At 46.5% G+C, this 24,035-nt stretch overlaps 2 protein-coding genes across 8 annotated transcripts in view; one reads left to right on the forward strand and one right to left on the reverse strand.

Annotated features, from left to right (window-relative positions):
* Window positions 1–2,103: 2,103 nt before the first annotated feature.
* myl2b (myosin, light chain 2b, regulatory, cardiac, slow) lies at window positions 2,104–6,276 on the reverse strand. Its single transcript, XM_028995341.1, has 7 exons — window positions 6,256–6,276; window positions 4,525–4,614; window positions 3,957–4,032; window positions 3,788–3,892; window positions 2,569–2,647; window positions 2,437–2,485; window positions 2,104–2,321 (listed from the first exon to the last, which is right to left on the reverse strand). The coding sequence occupies exons 1-7, from the start codon at window positions 6,256–6,258 to the stop codon at window positions 2,217–2,219; spliced, it is 507 nt and encodes a 168-aa protein (XP_028851174.1). The 5' UTR covers window positions 6,259–6,276; the 3' UTR covers window positions 2,104–2,216.
* A 3,897-nt stretch (window positions 6,277–10,173) lies between these two features.
* The window catches only part of cux2b (cut-like homeobox 2b), a 112,275-nt gene continuing 98,413 nt past the window's right edge, over window positions 10,174–24,035 (forward strand). For all 7 annotated transcript variants that reach the window (XM_028995332.1, XM_028995333.1, XM_028995335.1 and 4 more), the window contains exon 1: window positions 10,174–10,297. In XM_028995332.1, the coding sequence (XP_028851165.1) occupies window positions 10,235–10,297 (63 nt within the window). In that variant the 5' untranslated portion in view covers window positions 10,174–10,234. The remainder of the gene's footprint in view (window positions 10,298–24,035) is intronic.

Raw genomic sequence — 24,035 nt, forward strand, 5'->3', positions numbered from 1 at the left:
CAACTTACATTCGTGAAGCCGCACGTGGGTATTATCACAATCTTATTAGACTCTGTCTCCGCATTAAACTATGCATTACAGGCGTGTTTAATTTCTATTGATTACTGTAGGAATTGAACTTGTGCTTTCTCGAGACGCAGCTCTGCTGGCTGTGTGTCGGTAGTGGAAGAACTTTACCCGTTGGCGCCATCTTCTGTTCATTTGAGTAAATCTCACGTATCCAGTTAAACCTCTACACAGATAGCTGTAATACTCGTATATGACAAAAGGCAACCTGAATTATTTCCTCTAGCAAAAGTCATCATTAAAATTTATTAATTACAAATGACATTGTGATAAAATTGTATTTTCTGTTAATGTGCAAATACATCAGAGACATCCTGGCACTACCCTGAAATAGGCCCAGGAATGACTGTTTCACTGATAAACTCTCTAAATCACCAACCCCTACATTAATTTAGACTAGCTATACATCAATATATACATATATATTGTTTTTATACATGTGTAGTGACAATAAAGATGAATCTAATCAGTTCTATGAAATGTTTAGTTTGACCATTATGTAATACAGTGTAATTCAGTGACAATGTAAATAGTTGCTGTTAAGGTCACTAATTTTTTAGAAAAATGTACAGAACAAATTATAATAAACAATTATTACAACCTTATTGCCATCGATCACCAAGAGCACTGAATGCAAAATTTCTGCTTAGTTAAGAAACACTATTATTTATTTTGATATTCAAGAATGCTTCTATAAAAATTTAAATGCGCAACAATATAGTAATATAGCCAGGGTCATGTTGCAAAGACATTAACACATCCCTCTCAGCCTCTTCATCTTTTTCTGTGTATGTGTAAATGCACGAATGCTGTAATAATCAGCCATTTCATTATGGACAGATAACTGTCAGAATAACTGGCAACTGGCAGTGGGTGGAATACAGCAAAGTTTACCTCAAAGTTGACAAAGAAATGGGCAAGTTAAAGGATATGAGTGACTTTGACAAGGGTTAAATTGTACACTTCTTCATGGAAATGGGTTTCTCTGATGTCAGTGTAATGTGTTTTGCCACCTCAAAAATAGTAGAATGGTTTGAGGAACACAATAACACGTTTGTGTTCGACACAGAATCGACAGGACTCCTTTGGGATGTGGTTGAAAATCAGGTTTTGTTCTGTGGATCTGCTACTGATGGCTTAGAGCCGGACGCCAACTCATACCTTCAGACATCTATTGGAGTTTACACCTTGATGGGTCAAGGCTGTTTTGGTAGCAAAAAGTGCACATACTCAATATTATCAGGGTGTGTTTGTATATTTATAGGGGTGGTAACCTAGTGGGTAACACACTCACCTATGAACAAGAAGACCACAAAGTCACAGGTTTAAACCCTACTTACTTCCATTGTGTCCCTGAGCAAGACACTTAACAATAAGGGACTGTCCCTGATTGTAAGGCGCTCTGGATAAGGGCGTCTGATAAATGCCGTAAATGTAAATAAAAAAATGAACACTAGGTGGCAGTGTTGAATGACGTTTTGTATTTGATTATTTTACATAAAAAAATGATACTTGACCATATTATTCTACAGCAAATACCACTGGTGCCATCTTATGAATATTGTAATGATCCTTCCAGGCATCCAGCATGCCCCTTCCCAATCACCCACACCCGTTTCCCTCCTTAAAAAGAGTACCTGCGCCAGTCTTGTTGTTCTCTCCGTCTCGAGTGCGCGTAGTGTGAGAGTGTGTATGGAGTTTTGGCTCTGTAGACCTGGTGCTGTCCTCACCAGTGGTTTCACTGTGGGCTGGCGGGGCCGAGGGCAGGGTCCAAGCGGGCCTCATCTGCCAGTCAGGTCAGAGGCTTATGTTAATGATCTAATGTTTTGTGTTTAAGATGTGGAGTGTGTGGAGTGTTCCCTGTGTGAGTGAGCTTTTCCTTTGCCCATTCCTCACTCCTTTTCCCCAAGTAGATTCCTATATGTTTGTTTGTCCTGTATTGCAATAAAACTTGGTTTTTGTTCAAGCACCTGCACCTGGGTCCTTCCTTTCCTGGGTGTCGTGACAAATAGGAATCTTACAGTTAGAACTAATGCATCCTTGAACTCTTTTTATTGAAGATGTCCTTTTTAGAATTTATGATTAATTAATTATATGGCACAGACACAAAGGCAGAGTTTTGTAAGACAGATGGGGAATCAGGAAAGTATTTATTCCTGGTCCTTCTCTTCCCCATGTGTTATGATGTAGACCAGATTCTTGTAGTCCAGATTTCCAGCTACATCTGGGGGAAATGCTGTAAACAGCTGCTCCATCTAAAGCAGAAAGCAGATTTGTTAATGGGCAATCAAACAAATGTTTAACAGTAACAAGTAAAATGTCATTTTAAAAATAAAAATAATCTCTCAAAAATAACAACAAAGACAATACCTCCTCTTGGGAAAATCTGTCAGCTTGTGTTGTTAACATCTCAGTGACACTATCAATGGTACAAGGAATGGTATTGTGAGTTGGCACACATATGACACAGTATGACAAACAGCACACTTCAGAGAAACTTACAAGTCCTTTTTCAGAGTTCCTTTTCCTTCAGGGTCAAATACTTTAAAAGCATTCAGGATTGTTTCCTCTGCATCAGCACCTACACACACGCACACACACAGAAATATTTCTTAATCTCTTTACTCATTGTTGAGAGTCCTTATTGCCTCTAGGTTGTGAATAATAAATGGGAGCTGTCTGTGGTGCTGATCCCTGGCAAAAAACTCAACCTAAACTTCAGATTGATTGCTGCTAAGGCATCTGTCATTCTGACTCCATCAGAGTTTGCATTCTGTTCAGTTAAGAGTGGAAACATTATTTTTGACCTATGGTTATTACGCATACAAGGTGGGAAAAATCTGGGGGAAAATCTCTCCCAATAGGAAGCAACTGTGTCTCGGCCTTTCCACTGCACCTCAAATTGATTTACAGTCACCACAGTGTACAATTGTCTACTAAAATTTCACACAGCATGTCCTGCAAAACCTGAAGAAGATGTATTATGAGCAATAAAAAAAAAAACAGGTGGGGCAGCACTCACTGTTGCCAGATTGGTGGCTCTGAGTTTCATATTTTGGGAAGGATTGCTTGTTAAGAATAGGTAAAGAGGATTCCAAAACTTATTTAAGTTCATAAAGTAGTTGCAACAGTTACATACCTGTCTGTTTTCTGCATGTTTTGTGCATTTTTCTATGAGTGAGGACTGGCAACATGTGTTTTTGCTACTTGTATTTATGTTGCCAGGAATGAAGAAGCAGGGTGAACGAGAGCTAGCAGTCATCAACATGGGCTTCTCCCATTTTAAACTCTGAACTGGGTGACACTTATAAGAGCTATGTAGTTAGTTCCTTCTCTTCGTCTGTAAATAGTGAAGACATACAGTGGGTTTAGAAAGTATTCAGATATTTCAGTTTTTCTTTGTTAATAAATGTCAACAATTCTGTGTTTTTCTGTCATTTCTGTCATTACATTAATGAGGAAAAAATAAACTTAAGCAAATGGCTGCAATATAACAAAGAGTGAAAAATCTAAGGGGGTATGGATATTTTCTGTTCCCACTGTATATGCTATGACAAGAGTGAACATACCACAAGCTCAAGGGTTATTTTGATGGCTTAAACTCGGGGCTCAGATTGGCACAGGTCTAAACCATGTGACAAAGTCTGGTGTTACTTAAAGGGGGTATGGGGGCTGACTTCATGAGGACTAGTTCTGAACAAGCATGCAGGTGTGTGCTCACCCTTCAGCTTCTCTCCAAACATAGTAAGAAAGACAGTGAAGTTGATTGGTCCAGGAGCCTCTTTGAGCATCTCGTCTATCTCGTCCTGCTTCACGTTCAGCCGGCCTGTGCAGAGCAGAGGAAGAGCAGTCAGACAGACTTCACCCCAACTGGCGAAGCGGGATCCTACCTAGAGCAGCAAAGGTGTCCCTCAGGTCGTTCTTATCTATAAAGCCATCCCTGTTCTGATCCATGATGGTGAAGGCCTGGGAGAGGACAGGGGAAGAGAAAGAGACAAGCAAACCAACATCTACAACCCACAACCCACTTTTTCTACCTGTGTGTGTGTGTGTGTGTGTGTGTGTGTGTGTGTGCGTGTGTGGTGTCTTTTGCAGCCGGTTGGAATTAGCCTCATGCCTCACGTTGATCACGTTTGTTTTGCTCTTTCCTCAGTCGCTTTGAGGCCAGGAAGAATGTCTGTCCCTCTCCATTTTCTGCTCCGGGTTCAGAGGCTTGACAGCGCCCGTTCAGCGTGTAAATCACCTCTCCGCTCTAATCGCTGCTGACAGACTCTAAATTATTCACCAGCTCCGCTCAACATTGCCACACAGGAGATACAGCAGAGAACGAATCCCCACCATGGTGGCGACGCCTTCGAATTCTTCCTCTTCCCATTATTGTCTTTGTCATCTTGTTTTGTGCATGAGCAAGAAAGCTTCTGTTTCACAGGGGATCTTTTGAGTTCGCTGTCCACTTACCTCCTTGAATTCCTGGATCTGAGCCTGCTCAAACATGGAGAAGACATTGGAATTGGCTCCTTCGGCTCTTCTCTTGGCTTTTTTGGGTGCCTGGAATACAAAAAAAATAAAAAAATCCTTCAGCCGTCAGACGTTCCTGTTTCTATTGGATGCGGTGCAAAGAGGGCACATCAAGAACATCAATACATTTTCAGAAATAACCACAAACAAGAAAAGAAAAAGGCTTGCAAGTTACAAAAAGGAACAATGCCTGTGCAACCTTGTTCGCTTGTTCTAGTGCATACAAAGTTGCGAGAACTTCAAACACAGTCCACAGATTTCATTTTGTGATGGGAGCATTTTGGACAGTGGCTTATTTAATAAAAAAACATGTGAGCTACTTATTTTCATTTGTATCAGATGAATTTTAAACTAGTTCTTTTGCACGGAAAACTGGCACAAGACATTGTGTTGGCTGCCAAGAACTGGGAATGAGTTTAACTAGTTGTCTTGCCGATGTTGTTGAAGGATGGAGCTGTGTGTTGTCATGGACTGAAGCGATGATTCTGTTTACTGGCTAAACCCGAGTTGAAAAGAAACAGAAAAAGGAATCTTACTGTGGGCATAATGTGTTATGCATTGATCATCTAAAGATTTGCTATCAGAAGAACATTTTCTCCTCTGGGGCCTTAAAATGTACACTTTCACACAGATCAGACGTGGGATTATGGTTCTTGGAGACGCGCTGACAGTCGGAATTCTGAGACATGTTGGAATCCTAATCCCGTGCAGGCAGGGATTACGCTCTACTATTTACATCACTGCCACGGACTTGGGAAAACAGTCTGGCATGCGGCCACAGCGCCGTGACCTCACACTCCGAGATCCACACAGGCTCCAGACAGCTGCCTTTAGATTCTCTCTGTGGATTAGGCCTGAACAGTTGTGACTGGGAGAGCAAGGTCAAACATTTTGTAGTTTTTATTTTTTCCCTCTTCCTCCATCCTGCTGGTATTGGTATTGTAATGTGACTTTGGGTGACTGAATATTCGAATCCATTTAATAGTAAAGTGGCCAAACCTCTGTTGAGTTCTACCATTGTAGCCATGAGCAACATTCTTAACCCTGTTTCTTTACAGCCGGACAGAATCTGTTAATTCCATAACTTGTTTATTTTTATTTTTATATTTCTTTGAGAGGTTGGTGCATGAAGCGTGAGCCAGTTCACAGACCACAGATAAACAGAACTTTACACAGTTTTTTGGCTACATATATTTAAATTCACAGTTTCTCTACATGTTATCATCAGCACAGATGGTGTCAGATGGTGTTGCTATTTTTCTCTGGCTCCAGGCTTCAGTTTAAAGGCCCCAGTTTGTGGGGTTGACAATGTGAGAAAGCCCTTATTCGTATTCAGAATTAGAAAAGCTTCTCCATCACACGACACATGAACTCTGTCAGGCTATTTTGGCACAAATGAAACATAACACCCAAGACAGGGTGTTTTTTACCAGCATAATGACCAGAATCTGTAATCAAGTCCATTAAACTGACGCGGTGTTTGATGTTTGACCGCTGCCGTGAAATTACGTTCCATTTTCCAGTTAAGCAAACTTAAACTCCGTGAATAGATGCCATTTCAAAATAAAATGCTCTCATATTCCCAGATTTCTTACCGAACAAAGGATCTTAGTTGCCAGCTCTTTGTGCTGCGTTTTGGTTTGGACCCTGTAAATAATGAAGTAAACTCACCATGGTTGTTGATGGAGGATGGCTGGTGGAATTTGTGATGCTGTGGAATGCGAGGAGGATGTTATATACCCCCCCTCCTGCTGTCCTGCCCATGGACTAGGAATAACTCGCTCCTTCTTTAGGCAGAGATGCCACCAGGTAGAGCAGTCACTTCCCTGCCGCACCCCCATGGCCATTATCCGAATCCACTCTGGGCTTTGGACTAGCAGGCCATGGTCCTCGCTTGTCACAGTTGCAGAGGCTTCAGAAACGAGCCCGGGCCTTTCCCCAGGGAGCCGAGTATGGCAGGTTTGACAGACAGTCCCAGTTGCTGCATTTTGTCTTTCACCCCCATTCTTCGGCTGTTGTGTGTTATCTCCACAGAGACCAAGGCCAGGAGAAAAGTAATACAGAGCTTTTATGTCTAAGCTGGACACAATGGGGAAGGAGAAAAGTGAAGCAACTGAATCGATGTCCCATCCCAGGTGGCTTTCATGGCATTCGGCTGGTCTGCCATCCACAGGAAGACTAGTATATAATGCTGTATCTCTGTCTTCTTTGACAATAAGACCTGAACCCTTAAGTAAATTAATAGTTTACTAGCTCATCTAAAAGAAATTTGTATCAGGAAAATATTCATTATATAACTTTCCAATATCTGGCAAGCACACACAATTAGTAACATCATGAAATATTAATAAATACGGTAAAAATGCAATTTGCTTGTGTTTCATCAAGACAAGCAATCAAAAAAAAGTCCTTCACAAGGTGCCTTGCGTCATTTTCCCCTCATCTCACACCCTTTAGTTCAAATCCCACAATATCTAGCCTCATGTTATTACTGTTCCACCATTAGAAGCGATAAGTCCAGGATTCATGGCGTGGTGTATGTCAGAGGAGACACTTTTGAGTCCTTGAGGATCATCCATATACACTGGCACAAACAGAACCATGCAGCATATAGTATTTCAGATGACAGTGAGAATAGTGTTATGTTGTGGTAATGTCATATTTATGAGAACAAAACCCAATGTCTGTACATGCCTACATTTCTTAATGAAATCCTGTTAATCTAATGCACCTTATTACACAATAGATGTTTAGTGACTACAGTACAAAGTGGCAAGAAGCAGCCTAGTGGGTAGTACCCCTAGTAGGTGGTAGCCTGGTAGTATTCTGGTGGTTGCAGACACTCAAATAAACCAGACGTTTAGATGAGTTATAGGTTCAAACCCCACTTACTACCATTATGTTCCTGATCAAGACACTCAATGATCATCTGATCCTTTTTTTCACAATATTCTATTTCGTTTGTGTGCATTGGTAGTAAAAAGGATATTTGCTTGATTTAAACGTGAGTTGATTAAACGAGAAAATACCTTTCTGGCACTGCGAACTTCAGCTACCAGTTTTCTCCACCTGGTGGTGCTCAGCACAAACATGTGCTGAAGGCAGATTTCTGAATGCCAGCCAGTTCTCAGGTCCCAGTGGAGACCTTTATTTCTGAACATTCCTGGAAGTATGTGGATGTTGAGCACCTCTATCCCCCAGACATGCCTGTGAGCCTGTGGCACTGAGTGAAATGGACTAGGGCAGGTTTCTTCCAATCCTACTCATGGGGACCCACCGTCCTGCACAGCTGCGGGTTTTCTGTTGGCCAGCAAATGTTATCCAGCTAATGAAGGACTAATAATTATTGGCTGAGCTGTGAAAACCTTAAACTTTGCAAGACAAGGGTCCCCAAGATAATTTTATGGATTACAGGAGCTCTCTACCCAATTCTTATAAAATCTGTATTGTCTTCATACTGTTCATATATTCTTTATTTATTCTACATTTCACTACATACCATTTTATTTCCAATTAAGTGTATCCCAGTGTTGAAAATGGCTGACAGCTGTCTCTCCTCACGCACTGAGCCTGCTGACAGACTAAAATGGCCCAGAACTTTCCCTCCAGTGTGTGGTACTGTACTTCAGTCCCATTAATGAAGGTGTTTCTTCCCTGACGAGACTATGACTACACCATAAACACAGTTTTGAATATTACTGCAGCAATATGGGGTGCTCAAAGCAGGCATTCATATAGTGCCTGATTTAAATTTCAAATTTACCAATGAATCACTGCAGAATAAGATACGTTATTACTTTCTTATAAGACCCCTGCTTTTATTTTCCCCCTCGAGCCATAAATACAATGCAATAAAAAATGAAACTTTTAATAATCACCTTTCCCCCTTTCCACCTTGGGGTTTTGTCTCTTGTACAAAAAAATCAACATTTCTTCTCATATAGAGCAATGTTTTAAATTTGGTTTAACTACCTAAAAGAAAAATGACTTGTATGTTTTTTATACTTATTGCTCATATTGCTATATTTATGACTCTCTGCAAAAAGGAGGTGAATCATCTGAATATCTGCAATAATCCCATTGGGAAAATTTAAAATTATTTAAAATGCTTATTGCTTTTTGAAGCGCTGGCATATCAGCGTGGAGAATCAGAAATTGCATACAAATAACCCAATATGGTAAGGAGTTGATGAAAATCCAAACAAAGTTTAAGACCCGAAGTATCTTCTTCCTGTGACGATTAGTTATTCCACATTCCACGTCCTTTGTTACAATATAGAGAAGACATTTCACTGACATTGATTTTTATTTCTTTTTTTAATGCTTGCTGCGAGCATGAAAAAAAAACCGCCACTAGGGGGCGCGATATGGGACACGGAGCGCATCTCACTCCTCGCTCATGAAGGCAAAAATGCAGATGAGAGATGATCATCTGAAGAGATGGACGACCCCATTCCAAGAACAGCCACAGTTTTGGTGTGTGATAAGAGGCGGGAAAAAAACCCCAGAACAAAATAAAAATGAAGACAGACAACCAGGACTGGCCTTGCAGGAGGTCAGAGGTAACGGTGCAGTACCCACTTTTCACCATCACACCACCACCAAAACCTCCTAAGAGAACGTCGGTCAGGAGAGCATGTTATTAACATATTGCGAAATCTGCATGAACGGCTTCATTACCATTCCTTGACCCGCAATTCCTCATTCTGCATGGTAATAAACGGCTTATGAACAGACCATTAAGAATACTCTGCTTTTACTAGATGAAATGTAATAACTCATAAACACATAACTCACAAACAGTTCATCTAAAAGCACTAGTGTTCCTATTTTGAGGCTATGTTGTGTTTTAATTGTATGATCTCTGCTATTTTAGGGTCACGCTTATTTGCATCAACCGTTTTGGGGTGCACATATCCTGTTTATTTTTTCAAAATAATAATTTATCATTAAGAAGGGAAAAAAAACCTTAACCCTTAAACACTTTATATGAGGCTATATTAAAAGTGCAAACTGCATCTGCCGCAAAACGGGGGTGAAGAAGGAGAGCCGGCGTCGGTCCCCGTGTCCCCATGTCCCCATTCCTGTCAATTAAACCCGCTCATTTGAAAACTTTCGCTCGTTCGAGCCCAATCGAGGCGCGACGCGCCAACCCGCCCGCGCCAGAAGGGGGGAAGACGCGCGGCGAAACGCTCCCGTTAATTATTCCGTCGCTCCCCTTCCCATTTCCAGACGATATCGATCAGCCCGTTACGTCAGTATCGATAACTTTGCCCAAAACCAAAATCAAGTGCAATTGCCCAGTTAATCTTCTGACCGGCGCAAACGCGTGGATATGCCTTCTACTTTTTTTTTTTTTTCATTTTGAAACGCTTTTTTTCTAAAACGTTCCCAACACGTTTTTAAAAGGTTTCACACGCCGCGTTAAGTTTGGGATACTCTTGTTACCTTCGCTCTTATTATATATATATATATATATATATATATATATATATATATATATATATATATATATATATATATATATATATATATATGTTCTTTTTTCATGTGAAGCCAGCGAGCGTCAGCGCTGTTTAACGAGGGGAATCCAGCCCACATATTTATTGTAGCCGGTGGAAAAAAAAAATTCTCCTCAATATCCCCCAAGATGGCCGCCGATGTGGGATCGATGTTTCAATATTGGAAGAAATTTGATCTACGGCGGCTGCAGGTCAGTGTTTCTCCGCCGCCTTCCCGCGCCGCGCGAACCCGGAACAGGTACGGTACCGGCCCGGCCGGGCGACGCCGCTCCCGGCGACCCCTCTCGGCCGCCGCGCTGATACTTATTAGAAATTGATCCCCCCCTTCTGCCTTTGTTCGGTTCAATCATTGATCAGCGGCGCCGCGACCGAGGAGCGGCGGCGGCACGCGCTCCGCGCTCCCGCCGCGCGCGCGCCCGCCGGGGCTGATTTTTGCGCGTTTTCGACGCGATTAAGCCGGAAAAATGGAAACTTTTAATGCCTCGCCGCGCGCACCGGAACTTTTTTTTTTTTTCCTATTTTATTTCTCCGGCGTCGCGGGGCGGGAGGAGACACGTCGGCGTCCGGGGCTCCGGTGGAAACGCGCGGACGCGCCGCGTTTTGCGCGCGGCTTGTCTCCCCGTCGCGGTGCGTGTCGCTGCGGTGACATTACCGGCGGCGCGAAGTTATAACGCGTCGCGGCGGGGTCGTTTCGGACGGAATCGGGACCGGATCGCGAATTTGATCTTGAACGTGATCTTGGCTTAATTGGCGTATTTTTTTTTTGTCCGCGTCTCTCCCCCGTTTTTTTTTTTTTTTTTTGCACCAGATGCTGACCGATTTAGGCGAAACTTTCACATTTGTATTGCGTGTTTTTTTCGGTTTTTAAACCCGGGGGCCGGACAAGTTTACTAGTTCGCCGACTGTGTGGTGGATAAACGAGGAGGGTCGGGATTCGGATCGGGGGGTTCTCGGGACCGTGGTTTCGTGTACGTCTGCATCGCGTCCCCGCAAGGACCGTGCGGTCGCGGTCCCCGCCGACGTCTGTAAACCAGGCTCGGCCGGCGCAAGGGCGCAGCTCCCCGCCCCGTGATTGATGCTCTGTGGCATGAGGACTGACGGGAGCGGAGGGGGGTCCAGATCTGCCAGATCGGCGATGGTTGTTTAAAATCCCCCCCGATCGCGGCGTTCACGGGTCCTTGTTAAAGCGTCGCGTTGACATTATCAGCCACCCCACCACCACCATCATCATCATCACCACCACCACCAACACCCTCAGAGAACACACCGCTTCAGATGCAGGAAATGCCCAGATGATGGTGGTGATGGTGATGATGACAATAAAGCACACGATGGTGGTCACATGCATGCCTGAGAACAGGAGTGAAATTCACGTTTTGTATCCAACACGGCGCTTTAGGCGATTATACCCCGGTAGTCCATACGATAGATAACAGTTGGCACGGAAAGTATGCTTCATGAAGTCAGAACACTTTTATTGTTGCGTTGATGTGAGTTCACTTTTCTTGGTTGTAGGAACTTGAAATGTTCTTAAAGTGAAGTGATCGTCATTGTGAAGCACTGCAGCACAGCACACGGTGACACAATGAAATGTGTCCTCTGCATTTAACCATCACCCTTGGTGAGCAGAGGGTAGCCATGACAGGTGCCCGGGGAGCAGCGTGTGGGGACGGTGCTTTACTCAGTGGCACCTTGGCGGATCGGGATTCGAACATTTACAGCATTTACCAGACGCCCTTATCCAGAGCGACTTACAATCAGTAGTTACAGGGACAGTCCCCCCCTGGAGCAACTTAGGGTTAAGTGTCTTGCTCAGGGACACAATGGTAGTAAGTGGGGTTTGAACCCGGGTCTTCTGGTTCATAGGCGAGTGTTTTACCCGCTAGGCTACTACCACCCCGAACCGGCAACCTTCTGATTACGGGGCCGCTTCCTTAACCGCTGGGCCACCACTGGCCCCCTCTTAGAACTACATACTCCCAGACTGCATCTTCAGCTGTGGGTCTGTTCGCATCATTTCTGTTGCCAAACGGCCATCGATCCCGCCCCTCCGCCACATTAGGACGCCGAGCGACATTTCACGCTATTGTTCTCTGCTTCGTTTAAATGTAGTTAATAAAGCACGTTCCTGCCCACTTTTTGGGGGGTTTTGGTGTTAAATTGGTAATAAATTGGCATTCGGATGAAATCCGCGGCGGTTAAAGCGAATGGCGTGATGACACACCTCGCCCGCAATGCCATTACGGTGGCAGTTAAGGAGCGTTTTCGTTCCTTTCCGTTCCCCCCGCGGCCTGGCCTGCGCGGCACATCCGAGTGCCAAAGCCGGGCTCTGTTTACCCACAAGGCCCGGGTTCTGCACCTGGCGCGCGTTATTGATGCGCCCACCTGCGCCCCGCGACAGGCGGCCACCGGATAAAATTCCACGCGGGCGCGCGCGCGGGGGGGGGGGGGAACGCTCGCTAAACATTCGTAATGTCTCGCCGGCGGCTGCCGAAACGCGCGCAGGGACGGCGGCGGGCGGGCGAGTTGCTGTCACCGCGCGTCGCAGTCGGCCAGACCTTCGCACAACTCTCCCAGGTGGTCGGCTAAATGTTAAATGGAAGCGAAAATGCCCCCCGCATTCGCCAAGTGTCACATTTAAGTGTTTTAATGAGCCGGTAATTGTTTTGACGGGGGGGGGGGGAAGAGAAAAAAAAAATTCTTATTCAGGCCCATTAGGAATATTCAATTGATTTTTGCATATGGCTCGTAACCTTCTTTTTTGTAAATGTATGCCCTTTAAAATTGCCCGTGCGCGGTTAATTGATGTAAAAGCCCCTCGCCGTCAGTCACGGCTCCGCGCCGGAGTTCTGCTGTCTGGTCCAGTGGCGACGAACGCGTGTGGCAGAAAGAGGAGGTAAATTGTGGCTAATCTCATGAATAAATCCGCGCCCTGAAAGCCCGGCGAGGTGCTTCTGGTTAAGGAGAAGAAGTTTGCCGAAGCAGAATAAATTGCGGGTGGAACACAAACGGATGCAGCGGTGACCTCTGGGGAACTTCTTTTGTTTTCTTTCTTTCTTTCTTTCTTTTTTTTTTTTTTTTTTTGTCGTTTGTTCCAGACCCAGCGGACGGGCGAGGAATTGAGCCGTACGATGTAAAACGTGCGGCTCTTCAAAAACGAGTCTGCTTGTTAGAGGCCGATGCAGCGATGTCTGGCGGTGGCGGCCTGCGAGCGCCCCTGCTCCAATCGTGCCACGTGTACGCCGTCTTATCCGCGAAACCCTATCTGGTCGCCTATGATGTAATCCCCCCCCCCCCCCGTCTTGAGGTCTGAACTTGAGATTTGTGTTGAGCAATAGATTAGCCCCCCCCCCCCCCCCCTCGGGCCATGGATGGCTTGTTCGCATTGACCGGACGAGAGTCCGGAGTCGTTTCATCTATTTTTTTTTTTGTTGCATGCGAAGAGACGGCAGGTATTTTCTCCCTCTGCTCATTTATACCGCGCCTTCGTTCTGTTGCTCTCTAATTACATCATGTTATACGTGTGGCATTATAGGCTACTGTTATTATACCCAGCAGCTCTTATTATTCCTTTAATCGTTTTCATCTCATGCGTGTGTAAGTGCATGCAGTGAAAACAAAGGTATTAATAATTTCAAGGCTGCAGAAAAAGATGAAGATTTGTCGGCTTCTGGATTCCCGTTGGCTGAAATGAACAACATCCAGCCAAAAAGAAAGAAAAAAAAAGAATTGCAATGCTCCTCAGCCATGTTTGGAACTGGACTAACACGGCGATGAGGTGGTGTGACCTTGGTTCCTGCTGGCCTGCAGGTCGCGCGGCCGTTGCTGTGGTAATCATTCACACCAGCCAGATGGCATTTCTGTGGGTGCCGGTGGAAAGGACAGGTCAAGAGTGTCCTGCTAGGTGCTGCCGGGCCCAGGCCGAACTCTCAGCCAATGGGGAGCTCGGCTTGTGGGATGCCTGCTTTTGGGCCCAGCTGACCATCGGGACACCTTCAGCTTCGGTTCCTTCAAGGTTAACGACTTTGCAACTTTGGTAAAAAATAACCGCACCCATGCCCGGGTCCAATAAGGGGAGATTCTTATGCCAGTGGAGCGTACTGGAGACCACAACAACAACATTTATTTCTTATATAGCCCAAAATCACATACAGTATGTCTCAATGGGCTTTGACAGGCCCACAGTTGACACCCCCCACACTTGACCCTTCTGCACACAAGGAAAAACTCCACACAAAAAAACTCTAGGAGAGAGAAAAAAAGAAAGGAAGAAACCTTGGGAAGGAGTGATACAGAGAGGGACCCCCTTCCAGGGTAGAGTGAGCCTGCAAATGGTGTCAGTGCAGGGTTGGATATGATAAAATAATCAGTCCTACGGTTGTAGGGTTGGAGGAGTCCAGGATGTAGTCAGTGTCATGGTCTAGATTACGTGTCCATAATGATGTTACTGGTCCATTTGAAGATCCCTATAGCTGTGGTTGTAACGGTGGTGGTGGCTGTGGTGACCCTCTGGTTTGTGGTGACATTTAAATTTACAGCATTTATCAGACGCCCTTATCCAGAGTGACTTACAATCAGAATTAGCCCTAATTTACCCCCCCTGGAGCAATTTAGGGTTAAGTGTCTTGCTCAGGGACACAATGGTAGTAAGTGGGATTTGAACCTGGGTCTTCTGGTTCATAGGCGAGTGTGTTACCCGCTAGGCTACTACCACCCTGCCACGACTTGCTGCGTTTCCTCTGAGGGGATGCGCTTTAGATCGCCACACTTTTCATGACTCAGGCTCTCTCGCATGTCAGCTCTAATCCGCGGCAAGTGACAACAGCATTGCCAAATAGTGGAACGGCTCTGCCGCCTGCGAGCAGCTCCTCGTGAGCGTTGCCAGAAGCTGTCCCCCGATTGGCTCAAATTGGCTGTGAAAACGTCTCCCAGCTTCCTGCTTTTTCCGACTTGGTGCTCATCCATGGTAGAATGGGTTTGATTTTTGGCCCTTTTCGTGCGATTGTCGGCGTACGAGGCGCTCCTCCAGGTGGGGTTTCGGGACGGGAATTAAGCAGAGGAGCCATGGCCACCCGGAGCAAACAAACAACAGGAGCGTTCCTGGGAGACCAGCCGGCGATGGCAGGGACGCAGGGAGGGGCTCAAAGCACAATCACAGACACGCGCACGGTCACATCGTAGGCGAAGTCCCCTCCTCCTCATGCTGGACTTCAGAAGCTCCTCCTCCTTTTCCCCCTTTTCGTTTCGTTTCGTTTCGTTCCTTGCAAAGTGTAGGTGCGCTCCTCCTTTCAGACCCAGTTCTGTCATGTCCATGTTCCACTAAATAAACATTTACGAACAAGCCTCCGTATCCCGCGCGGGGAGAACGCGAGGTGGGGTGGACTTGTAAAAATAACTCCGCTGTCACGCTGGTACGATAATTCCCTCGTCTCAGACGGCGGGAGAAAGAGAGGAGGAGGAGGAGGAGGAGAGCTTTTTTTTCTTCTTCTTGCGGCTCAGGCAAATTGAGTTGTGAGATCCAGGAGTCGCGTCCCCGCTACGTTTTTAAAAAAAAAGAGTCGCTAACATTAGAGAGAAGTGAAACCGACCGGATTTCTAAGCTGTTTAACCTCCCGCGGCAGCATTAGCACCCGAGACTTCAAAGCAGACACTTCAGCGTTTGGAGCTGAACGATAAAACGGGCTTTTTGCACGCGCCGACGACGGCGACTGTTGAAGAAAAGGGGGAAGAACGTCAGATTAATGGCTTTGACCCGCCCTCGGGCTGATTTTCATACCTGTCCACAGTGGTTTTCCTCCACACCCACCGTGGCAGGGCGCGCAGCTCAGATCTCGCTCTGACAGCAACGTATTCGCTCTTCTGAAGAAATCCGAACGCCACGTTCGGCTAATTTGGTGCGATGGGTGAAAAATACCACGTTGGCCCGATTATTCCAGACGTGGCGCGTTGCGTTCGGCCTCGTGCTGCAGTTAGAGGACAAATGAAACTACGAATCCAATATTAGAGGGATTATATCAACTTATTGATCATATTAGAGTATTAAAATAGTGGCCAACTAATTGGTTAGTTATGTTGTCATGTCAGTACATAACAAATGTACCACAAAGCTACCGCTTAACGTCTCTGCCATTAATAAAAGATTTATTAAATTCTTGTTTTCATTAATTATTCACTAATTGAATAATGAAGGAAAAAAACGGACAGATGAACTGATGATCAAAATAAAACGATAAAAGCCCTGGAATACGCTAGTATTGAACCTTCTGTGCTGACTTTGCACACGCCTCATTTGGGCGTCCATGGTGACACGCACCCGCCGCCAAACCATTCGGCCTTAACAATGTCCCAGAAGCACTCCACCCAATTCCTCAGTATCGATCAGCCTATAGCATCGCCCGGCCATTACCGCCTCGGACCCCCGCAGCCAATCACAGGCCCGGGCCGCTGTGGACATTTTCATATTAATTTCTCCGCGAGAAGTAAATAACTGGGCTTTAACAAAACTTCAGGGAGACATTAGTCTGCAGGAGGAGGGCTCCGGCGTGGCAGGGCCGCCTCGGCTCTCCGTCCCCGTAAGCCAAGCGCAAACTGCAGGGGAGAACTAATGGCTCATCTGTATGGGTATAAAGCTGTGTCTCCTCTCCCCGCTGACAGGCGGCCCCCAGCCCAGCGAGTCCATATTGAGCTGTGTACCTGTACAGCGGCTCCCTTTATTTGTTTTGACCGTCTGATGGCCGACGTATTGAGCACCGGCCTTTCTTGTTCATTTTTACCGAGGCTCTTATTGAATCCCTTCCATTCTTCTCGTCTGCTCTCCCCGCTCCTCTTGGTGCGCCTCATATTAGGCAATGCTTCAGTCGCTGTAATTTAGCTCTCCTTTGTCCATTTTGCCCTTCGGGGATAAATGGAGGCCTCCCTGTTTTATTTGTGCTCTGTGTGTGTGTGTGTGTGTGTGTGTGTGTGTGGAGAGAGAGGCAGAGCCCCGAATGTGGGTCCTGCCTCTACAATCCGTATTTTGATGTTCCTCCTCTGTAGTGGTCGTGAGCTCGGAGCACCATCGCGTCTTGAAAGCAACCCCCCCCCCCACCACCACCACATGTTTGGGCAGCTTTAATGGCACCGCCGGGTGTGGTGTGTGCGAGGGGCTGCGCACGGCGGCATTTTAATGGTAATCTACGTTGTGTTTAGACCTTGATGGCACCGAAGAGGTCCTCGTGTGCCGTGGTTGTGCTGGCCTGTTTTACCGAGGAGGGGAGAAATTTCGTGGACGCACTGGGATGACAAAAGGCTCACCCCCCCCCCCCCCCCCCCAACCTCACCCGGTGTTAAAATCGCATTAGTTGTTATTTTAATACATTTATTTTTTTTTAATGCGGATGTCCATCCCCCCCTTCTGGAAGGATACACACGGCGGGCGGTAGTTAAGGCGGACAGATCCGGCGTGTAACACTATCCAGTCCTCTCCTTGCAGCTGCCGCAACGTGCACCTAATTACTTTCTTATTCATCTATGACAAAGGGAGGCTGGAAAGCATCCTCCACCAAGACGGTTTATAAAGCCGCAGAAAAGGTGCAGGCGGGGTCCCGAAAGCGAGCAGTTCAGCGGGGAACAGTTTATCATTTTTAATGGGGGGGAAAAGAGGAAATGGAGACGTGTAGCGAAACCTGATGATTTACGCGCCGCCCCTGCTCCATCAGGAGCCTCAAACGCCGGGGCCTGTAGGATTTTTACACAAACCCGGTTCTCGTGCTGTACCATTCCTGCTCTGTACAACGTTCAGAATGTTCAGAATGTTCTGGCAAATTTCGTGGCCTCCTGTCAGCAACTTTGTTGCCTTTTTTTTGCAGCAGGAGATGCTCAGTCGCGCTTTCGATTATGAAAATATAACCTCAGATTTGATTGCAGCCGATGGGCGGCGTAAATGGCTATTGGGGTAAAGTAAAAGGGTGGGGGATGCCTACCCCGGGGCTTTCTCTCTTATTGTTTGAAATGAATCAAACCAGCTGATGAGTCACTCTGAGTCGAAACACGAATCAAACGGCACGTCGCTCTCGGAGAGGAGCGGGGACGTGGGCAAGGCCACTCCAGCTCGGGGGAGCGGTGGAAAATGAATCACGTGGGGGGGGGGTTTTGTACCGTGGACGCATTTAAAAAAAGGGGTCTTGAGGCGTCCAGGAGGAGACCCTCGGAGGCTTTGAATAGCAGCATGTCTAGATCAATAAATAATAGGAAATCTCCAGGCTTTTTAAGGCTATCCCTTGGCGAGTGGAGGTGGGCAGCCGAAGCCACTGGATGCTGTGATGTCAAGGTGCATGGAAACTGTGCAGCACTGTTGGCGAGGCTTTTTTTTCTCCTGGAATGTATATATGTATACGTATATATTTAATTCTTTTCATGGTGACAGGGTCAGGTTTTTTCTTTTTTTTTGTGCCATTTTGACTTGGGTAATTAAAGAAATAAAGCGTGGAATTGAATCATTCCTATCCAGTTCCTCTCGTTCCTCCTCTTCCTTTGCTCTACCTCCAGATGAATGTTATGTTTTTTCCCTTCTTCGCCTCTCCTCTGCAGTTTTCCCCAGACAGGTTCCACAGTGTTTTAGAGGGGATGGATTTAATTGCTCTGTGGGGATTGGTTGGCTGTGCCGGGCTCGGCTGTTTAATTAGTGTACCCTGCCGGGATTGGTTTAATGCTTCGTGATCTTGAAATTGTCTGATTGTTCAGCCCTCCGGGGACTCTCTCTCTCTCACTCTCTCTCTCACACACACACACACACACATACACATATACACATGCGCGCACACACACTCTGGCTCTCTGGTTCTCTCCATCGGCCTCTTCCCCGCTTCTTCCGTCTTCAGAGACCTGCGGGTTTAGCTAAATGTTGCTGCAGGCCCTGCTGCTGAGGCCGGGGGCCGCTGGGGGAGCGGGGCCCTCTGAGGCAGGAACAGCAGGGTGTAAATGGGAGGGCGAGTGCGGCGACTGAGCCTCACCTGGAGCCCGGCCCCACACGCCTCTCCGCCAGCAGATGGGTGGGGGGCTGGGGGTGGCCGGGACTGATTAAAGACGACTGCAGCGTCAAATACGCGCATCTTCAACCTCTTGTTTAGAGCGATTTAAAAAAAAATAAAAAATTGGTATCCAAATATGCTATAATTTTATACCTTTACCAGCATTATAATTATGTTCTTGTGTCGGTAATGTACAAACCCTGAACGATCTTCAGCTGAATTTCTATTGTCATTTTACAGTAATTCCGCTCCTTGGATTAGCTAAAGCTACGTTATTCACCTCCTGTCTGTGGCACTGACCTCTCTCTGCTTGTACTTCTTATAAAATGCTGCCATTTCGACTCCCTTTGAAACGATGTCAGCAAGCCACCCTCTCTGACGGCCACATTCAGCACCGATGCTCAATACAGTGACTTTTCTACTCAGCAAGATGAAAGCGGGCTCTCTCCGCTCTGCGTGTGATCCTAGCCTCTGGCCAGAAATTGGCATGTGTTGATTGTGTTCATTTGCCATGGCGTTATAGCACCGCGCTTGGTGACGAAGCTCTGTGAAGCTCTAGAAGAATGTGTGGTTTCTGCACAGACTTAAGGCGCTCGCCACAATTTTACTTAAAAGCAGGTCTTCAAAAACTGCATTCATGAGCCAGTCCTGATTTTACAATAATCCCACACTTAATATCTGCTCAATGGTGGTCCTTTTTCAGAGTCTAACCGCGTACAGTAGCGGGTAGCTGATGAAGTATAAAGCATCGGTTGGGCCACAGTCTACAGCTAAATAATGTCGCTACAACCTCCGTACTAAATATCTACCCAGACAGCGGTAGATGTTACCTCATCAGTGCCTGAAGTGCCTTATTTGGCCAGTGGTTGGCCTAGCGGGCGAGAAAACGGACCCATAATCAGGAGGTTGCCGGTTCGAATCCCGAAACTCCAAGGTGCAACTGAGGAGCCACTCAGCAAAGCACCGTCCCCACCGTTGCCAATGTCATACTTGACATTTACATTTACAGCATTTATCAGACGCCCTTATCCAGAGCGACTTACAATCAGCAGTTACAGGGACAGTCCCCCCCTGGAGCAAGGGAGCAAGGGTCAGGGACACAATGGTAGTAAGTGGGATTTGAACCTGGGTCTTCTGGTTCATAGGCGAGTGTGTTACCCACTAAACTACTACCACTAGGCTACTACCACCTGACAACTTATCAACAATTCTTTGTGGGAAAGGCAATGGTGTTTAGAAAAATTAACCAAGAGTAAGGCCCGTGTGCAGCAGGAGTCTGACCTGAGCTTTTTTTTTTCTTTGTTAGCATATAAGTAGCTAACGTGTTAACATGCTAATTTTATCTGACGCAAAATGTCAGAATTCAGAGAATTGATTTGTAAAAACCCATTCTCATTCCACAGGTAACGTCCTTTTTTTTTATTCTGGGAACTGGGTTAAAAAAAAGAATAAACACGTACAAAACGACAGCACTTCTCTCCCAAGGCCTGGCTCAGAGACTCTTATCTGTTTTCATGCGGTCTTTTGGAGTGCCGCGTCTGATATTTGAATTATGCGTGCACTCACCCTGATAGATAATGCTACAGGAATGACATTTGTGCACACGGGCGGGGGATTGCTTTTCGCCCCGTCTCCCACTCCTCCTTCCCGGCGGGGTGCCCTTGGAGCGCCTCAGCCGCCACGCAGGCTGTTGACCCCAGCGGCTGTGGTGGCCGGCGTCAGAACGGAGTTAAGCACCTCTTCTGCTCGAGCACGTACGTCTGAGAGGACGAGGAGGCGGGATCCCTGCCAGACAAGGCTGAGTTATCTGTTTATCTGTTGCACCCATCGAAGGCCAAACTCATTCCGCCTCCACCCACAACGGCGGCCTCCTCAACACGGGCGAGAGAGTTAGCAAGGATGAACCCGATTGCGAAATCCGGCCTCTTCGTTTCATAAACGAGCAAATGAAGAGGTATCGTGCACTGCTCCTCGGCGGAACAAGGCCAAGCCTTGATGGGAAGAGTCTCAGCAGTCCACGCCACTTCAAAGCTAGCTAGCCTGTGTACGGCAAGTGGCGCCACGGCCACGTTCGACAGGTTCATATTCCTCCGCAGATCTGTACAGGTTAGGGCTGGGTGATTATAGGGTCTCGATCGAGCTTGCGATAAATTATCAGCTCGTTCTCGACGAGCAGAAATAAGCATATCTTTTGTATTTACATTTCTCTTGAATGGAGACACGTGGCTGCTGAGGCAGTACCATGTGGTTCATTAAAAAAAGAGAGAGAAATGGCTGAAAATAGAGCCGAGGCGGGTTGGGGGGGTGCTAGCGATACTTTGACCAGCGTGAGTGGGCAGGAAAACGATCCACTATCGTGAGTGGAAGTGAACAAGCATGTAGAAAAGCCCATGACGTGACTAAACAACCCTGGACAATTCTAAAAATACGTCCAGACGCAATTTCCAGGTCTCAAAAAGAGGACACAAGAGGTCACCCTATTGGTTGTGGCCAAAGCGACGTGGTGTGTACGATACATTTCAGTCTGGCAATATCAGGAAAAATTGTGATTAAAAATAGATTGAAAAATTAGTTCAATATGGGAAAGTTTTTTTTTTGTTTTTGCCACATCGCCCAGCACAAGTATAAATCCTGCAAAGAGTTGACACATCGAAATGAGCCTAAACACTGCAGAAATCAGCATCTTCTATTATACAGTAATTCAGTTTTATTAATGCAGCAACAACATAAATACATGTAATGACTGTCTGTGCTGACAAGTGTTAAATTGCACATTTGGGGTGATTTTGATGATATAGGCATCAGCACACTGCAAATTACAAACGGATGTTAGAATGCCATGTTGTCATTCCCACAGAGAACAGTTCTTGAAACGTTAAGGCCTGTCGTGAACTGTTCCTCATGGCTGATGACCTGATTGTGTCCACTTGTCCTCGCGGGTCTTGTTTTTTAGTCTAACCAATGCCTGGCCGTCTGGAGAACGGTACTTGCTTTTTCAAGCCAAATTTCATCTCATCAACCACAGCATAAAGTGAAAGTTAGAGTGAAAGTGAGCTCCGCTTTAGGCTTAGGTGGCTGGAGTTTTGCACGTATGCTGCGGCGCCGCCGCCGGTGCTCTTGATTCAGATTGGAGGGAGAGGCGAACGAGATCCCGGTTTCTTTTTTTTCTTTTTATTTTTTTATGATTAATCACGCAGCCCTAGTTTGACACTCATCAGTGGGTTTATCTTCTCGGTAATTAGACTTCCTAACCTGTGCACCCCTGACGTATCACTGCTGTTTGTTGCGTGGTGAAGACGCGGGGTACCCGTGTCTTACCGGGCGTGGCGTTCTCTCGAGGAACGTTTGCCCCCCCCCCGAGGCTGGGTGGAGAGGCAGAAACCGTAGATCTCCAAGGTGACGGGGGCACTCGATTGTTACCAGGCTCCTCTGAAGCGCCGGGGCCTCTCTAGGAAGGATGGCCTGATTAGTGAACAAACCGGGGTGGTGGAGGTGGCACTCGTGGAGCAGTAATTGTCTGCGTAATGATAACGGGTAAGTATTGAGTGGCAGACGAAGAGGCGCTAATCACAGGCTGCTGCGTGGGCGCGCGTTTGACTCTTCGGTTTGAGCAGATTAAAAGCACCCCTTCGTTTGTATTAATTCAGCCCTGTTTCAAGAACCGTGGACTTTGCAGCGACTTGTTTGGCAAACAGATTTGTGAGCGCAGCACCTGACATCTCCACTATAGACTCGTTTTCTCTCTCAATCCCCCCAGAATTTTGCACGAATTTTCACTTTACACATTTGCACACCTTCAACCATATTGTATGTAAATTTGTTCATGTTTGCAATATTTGCATATTGGTTCACTTGAATACTTGCAATATTTGAGGTCTATAGCAGTCGCAAAAGCATTTCACCACATATCATATCGTGTATGACTGTGTATATGACAAATAAAATTTTTATTTGAATGATAAGTATGATAAAAGACTGAATGAACAGAATGCACACGTACACGTATGGTCTGCTAAGTACATAAATAAAACTAAACCTTGGCCACAAACGCCGCGGTAATGGCCGCCTAAATGAATAGTAATATGGCCAGGCCTCATTCTCCACCCCCCAGCTGCCTGCTGGGCAGAAGGTGAGTCCAGCGTCCGTCTAGACGTGTGGCATCATTAACCCGCCACGACCTGAGCACGCTGATGAATTCACTCTCACAACAACCCCCAATTCCAGCCACCCCCGCTCCCCGTCTCCCAGAGGCCTCTCCGCTGGGACTGCTGGCTCTGAGGGACGGGTTGGCCCATTAGCGCCGGTGCCCCCCGTCCTCCATGCATAAATTGGCGAGGTGGCCGCAGCGTCTCTCAGACTGCTGAATAATTCAGGACGTCTGGGGTGAGTCTGGCCGTGGACCCTGGCCAGTGGGCTGGCTGTGGGGGGAGGGCGCTGGACGCGGAGGTGCGGCGGGCCGCGCCGCGGCGGTGCAGGGGTTAATAACAGGTCTGCAGCTCTGTCAGCAGCTGCTGCCGCCACATATGAAAGAATCCTGTTCTGTTGATTAGATTTTTTCGAAAGGGAATCAATTTTTAATCAGCAGAGCATCTGACTACAGTCAATACCCGCATTGGCTGGGAAGACAGTTTGCCGGACAGCCATCTTTATTTACGGCAGTGTTTGTCTTTTACTGTATGCAGATCCCGGGAGGAGAGATGGCTGTGCCAGTCCACCGCAACGCTTTTGTTTTTCCTGCTCCTATCTTCATTTTCAATGCTTTTATCCATACGTCCATTCCCATGATTTCCAATTATGCTGCATTATCTCTGACAAGAGCGGGTTTGATGCAATCTCGCAGTAACGGCAGTCGTGACAGCGGTTGCCCATTTGTGTATGATATGAAGGACGATATCTGGAAGGGTGTTAACAGGCTGGCAGC

Source organism: Denticeps clupeoides, chromosome 11, assembly GCF_900700375.1.
Source record: "Denticeps clupeoides chromosome 11, fDenClu1.1, whole genome shotgun sequence".
Classification (NCBI taxonomy): Eukaryota; Metazoa; Chordata; class Actinopteri; order Clupeiformes; family Denticipitidae; genus Denticeps; species Denticeps clupeoides.

Bases quoted from the DNA above. Each gene is read 5' to 3' on its own strand.
- myl2b (XM_028995341.1), bottom strand. The intron at 2,486-2,568 runs GTAAGTTTCTCT...TACCATTGATAG, and splicing joins GGAACTCTGAAAAAGGACTT to TGTCACTGAGATGTTAACAA. The intron at 2,322-2,436 runs GTATTGTCTTTG...TTTCTGCTTTAG, and splicing joins ACAGATTTTCCCAAGAGGAG to ATGGAGCAGCTGTTTACAGC.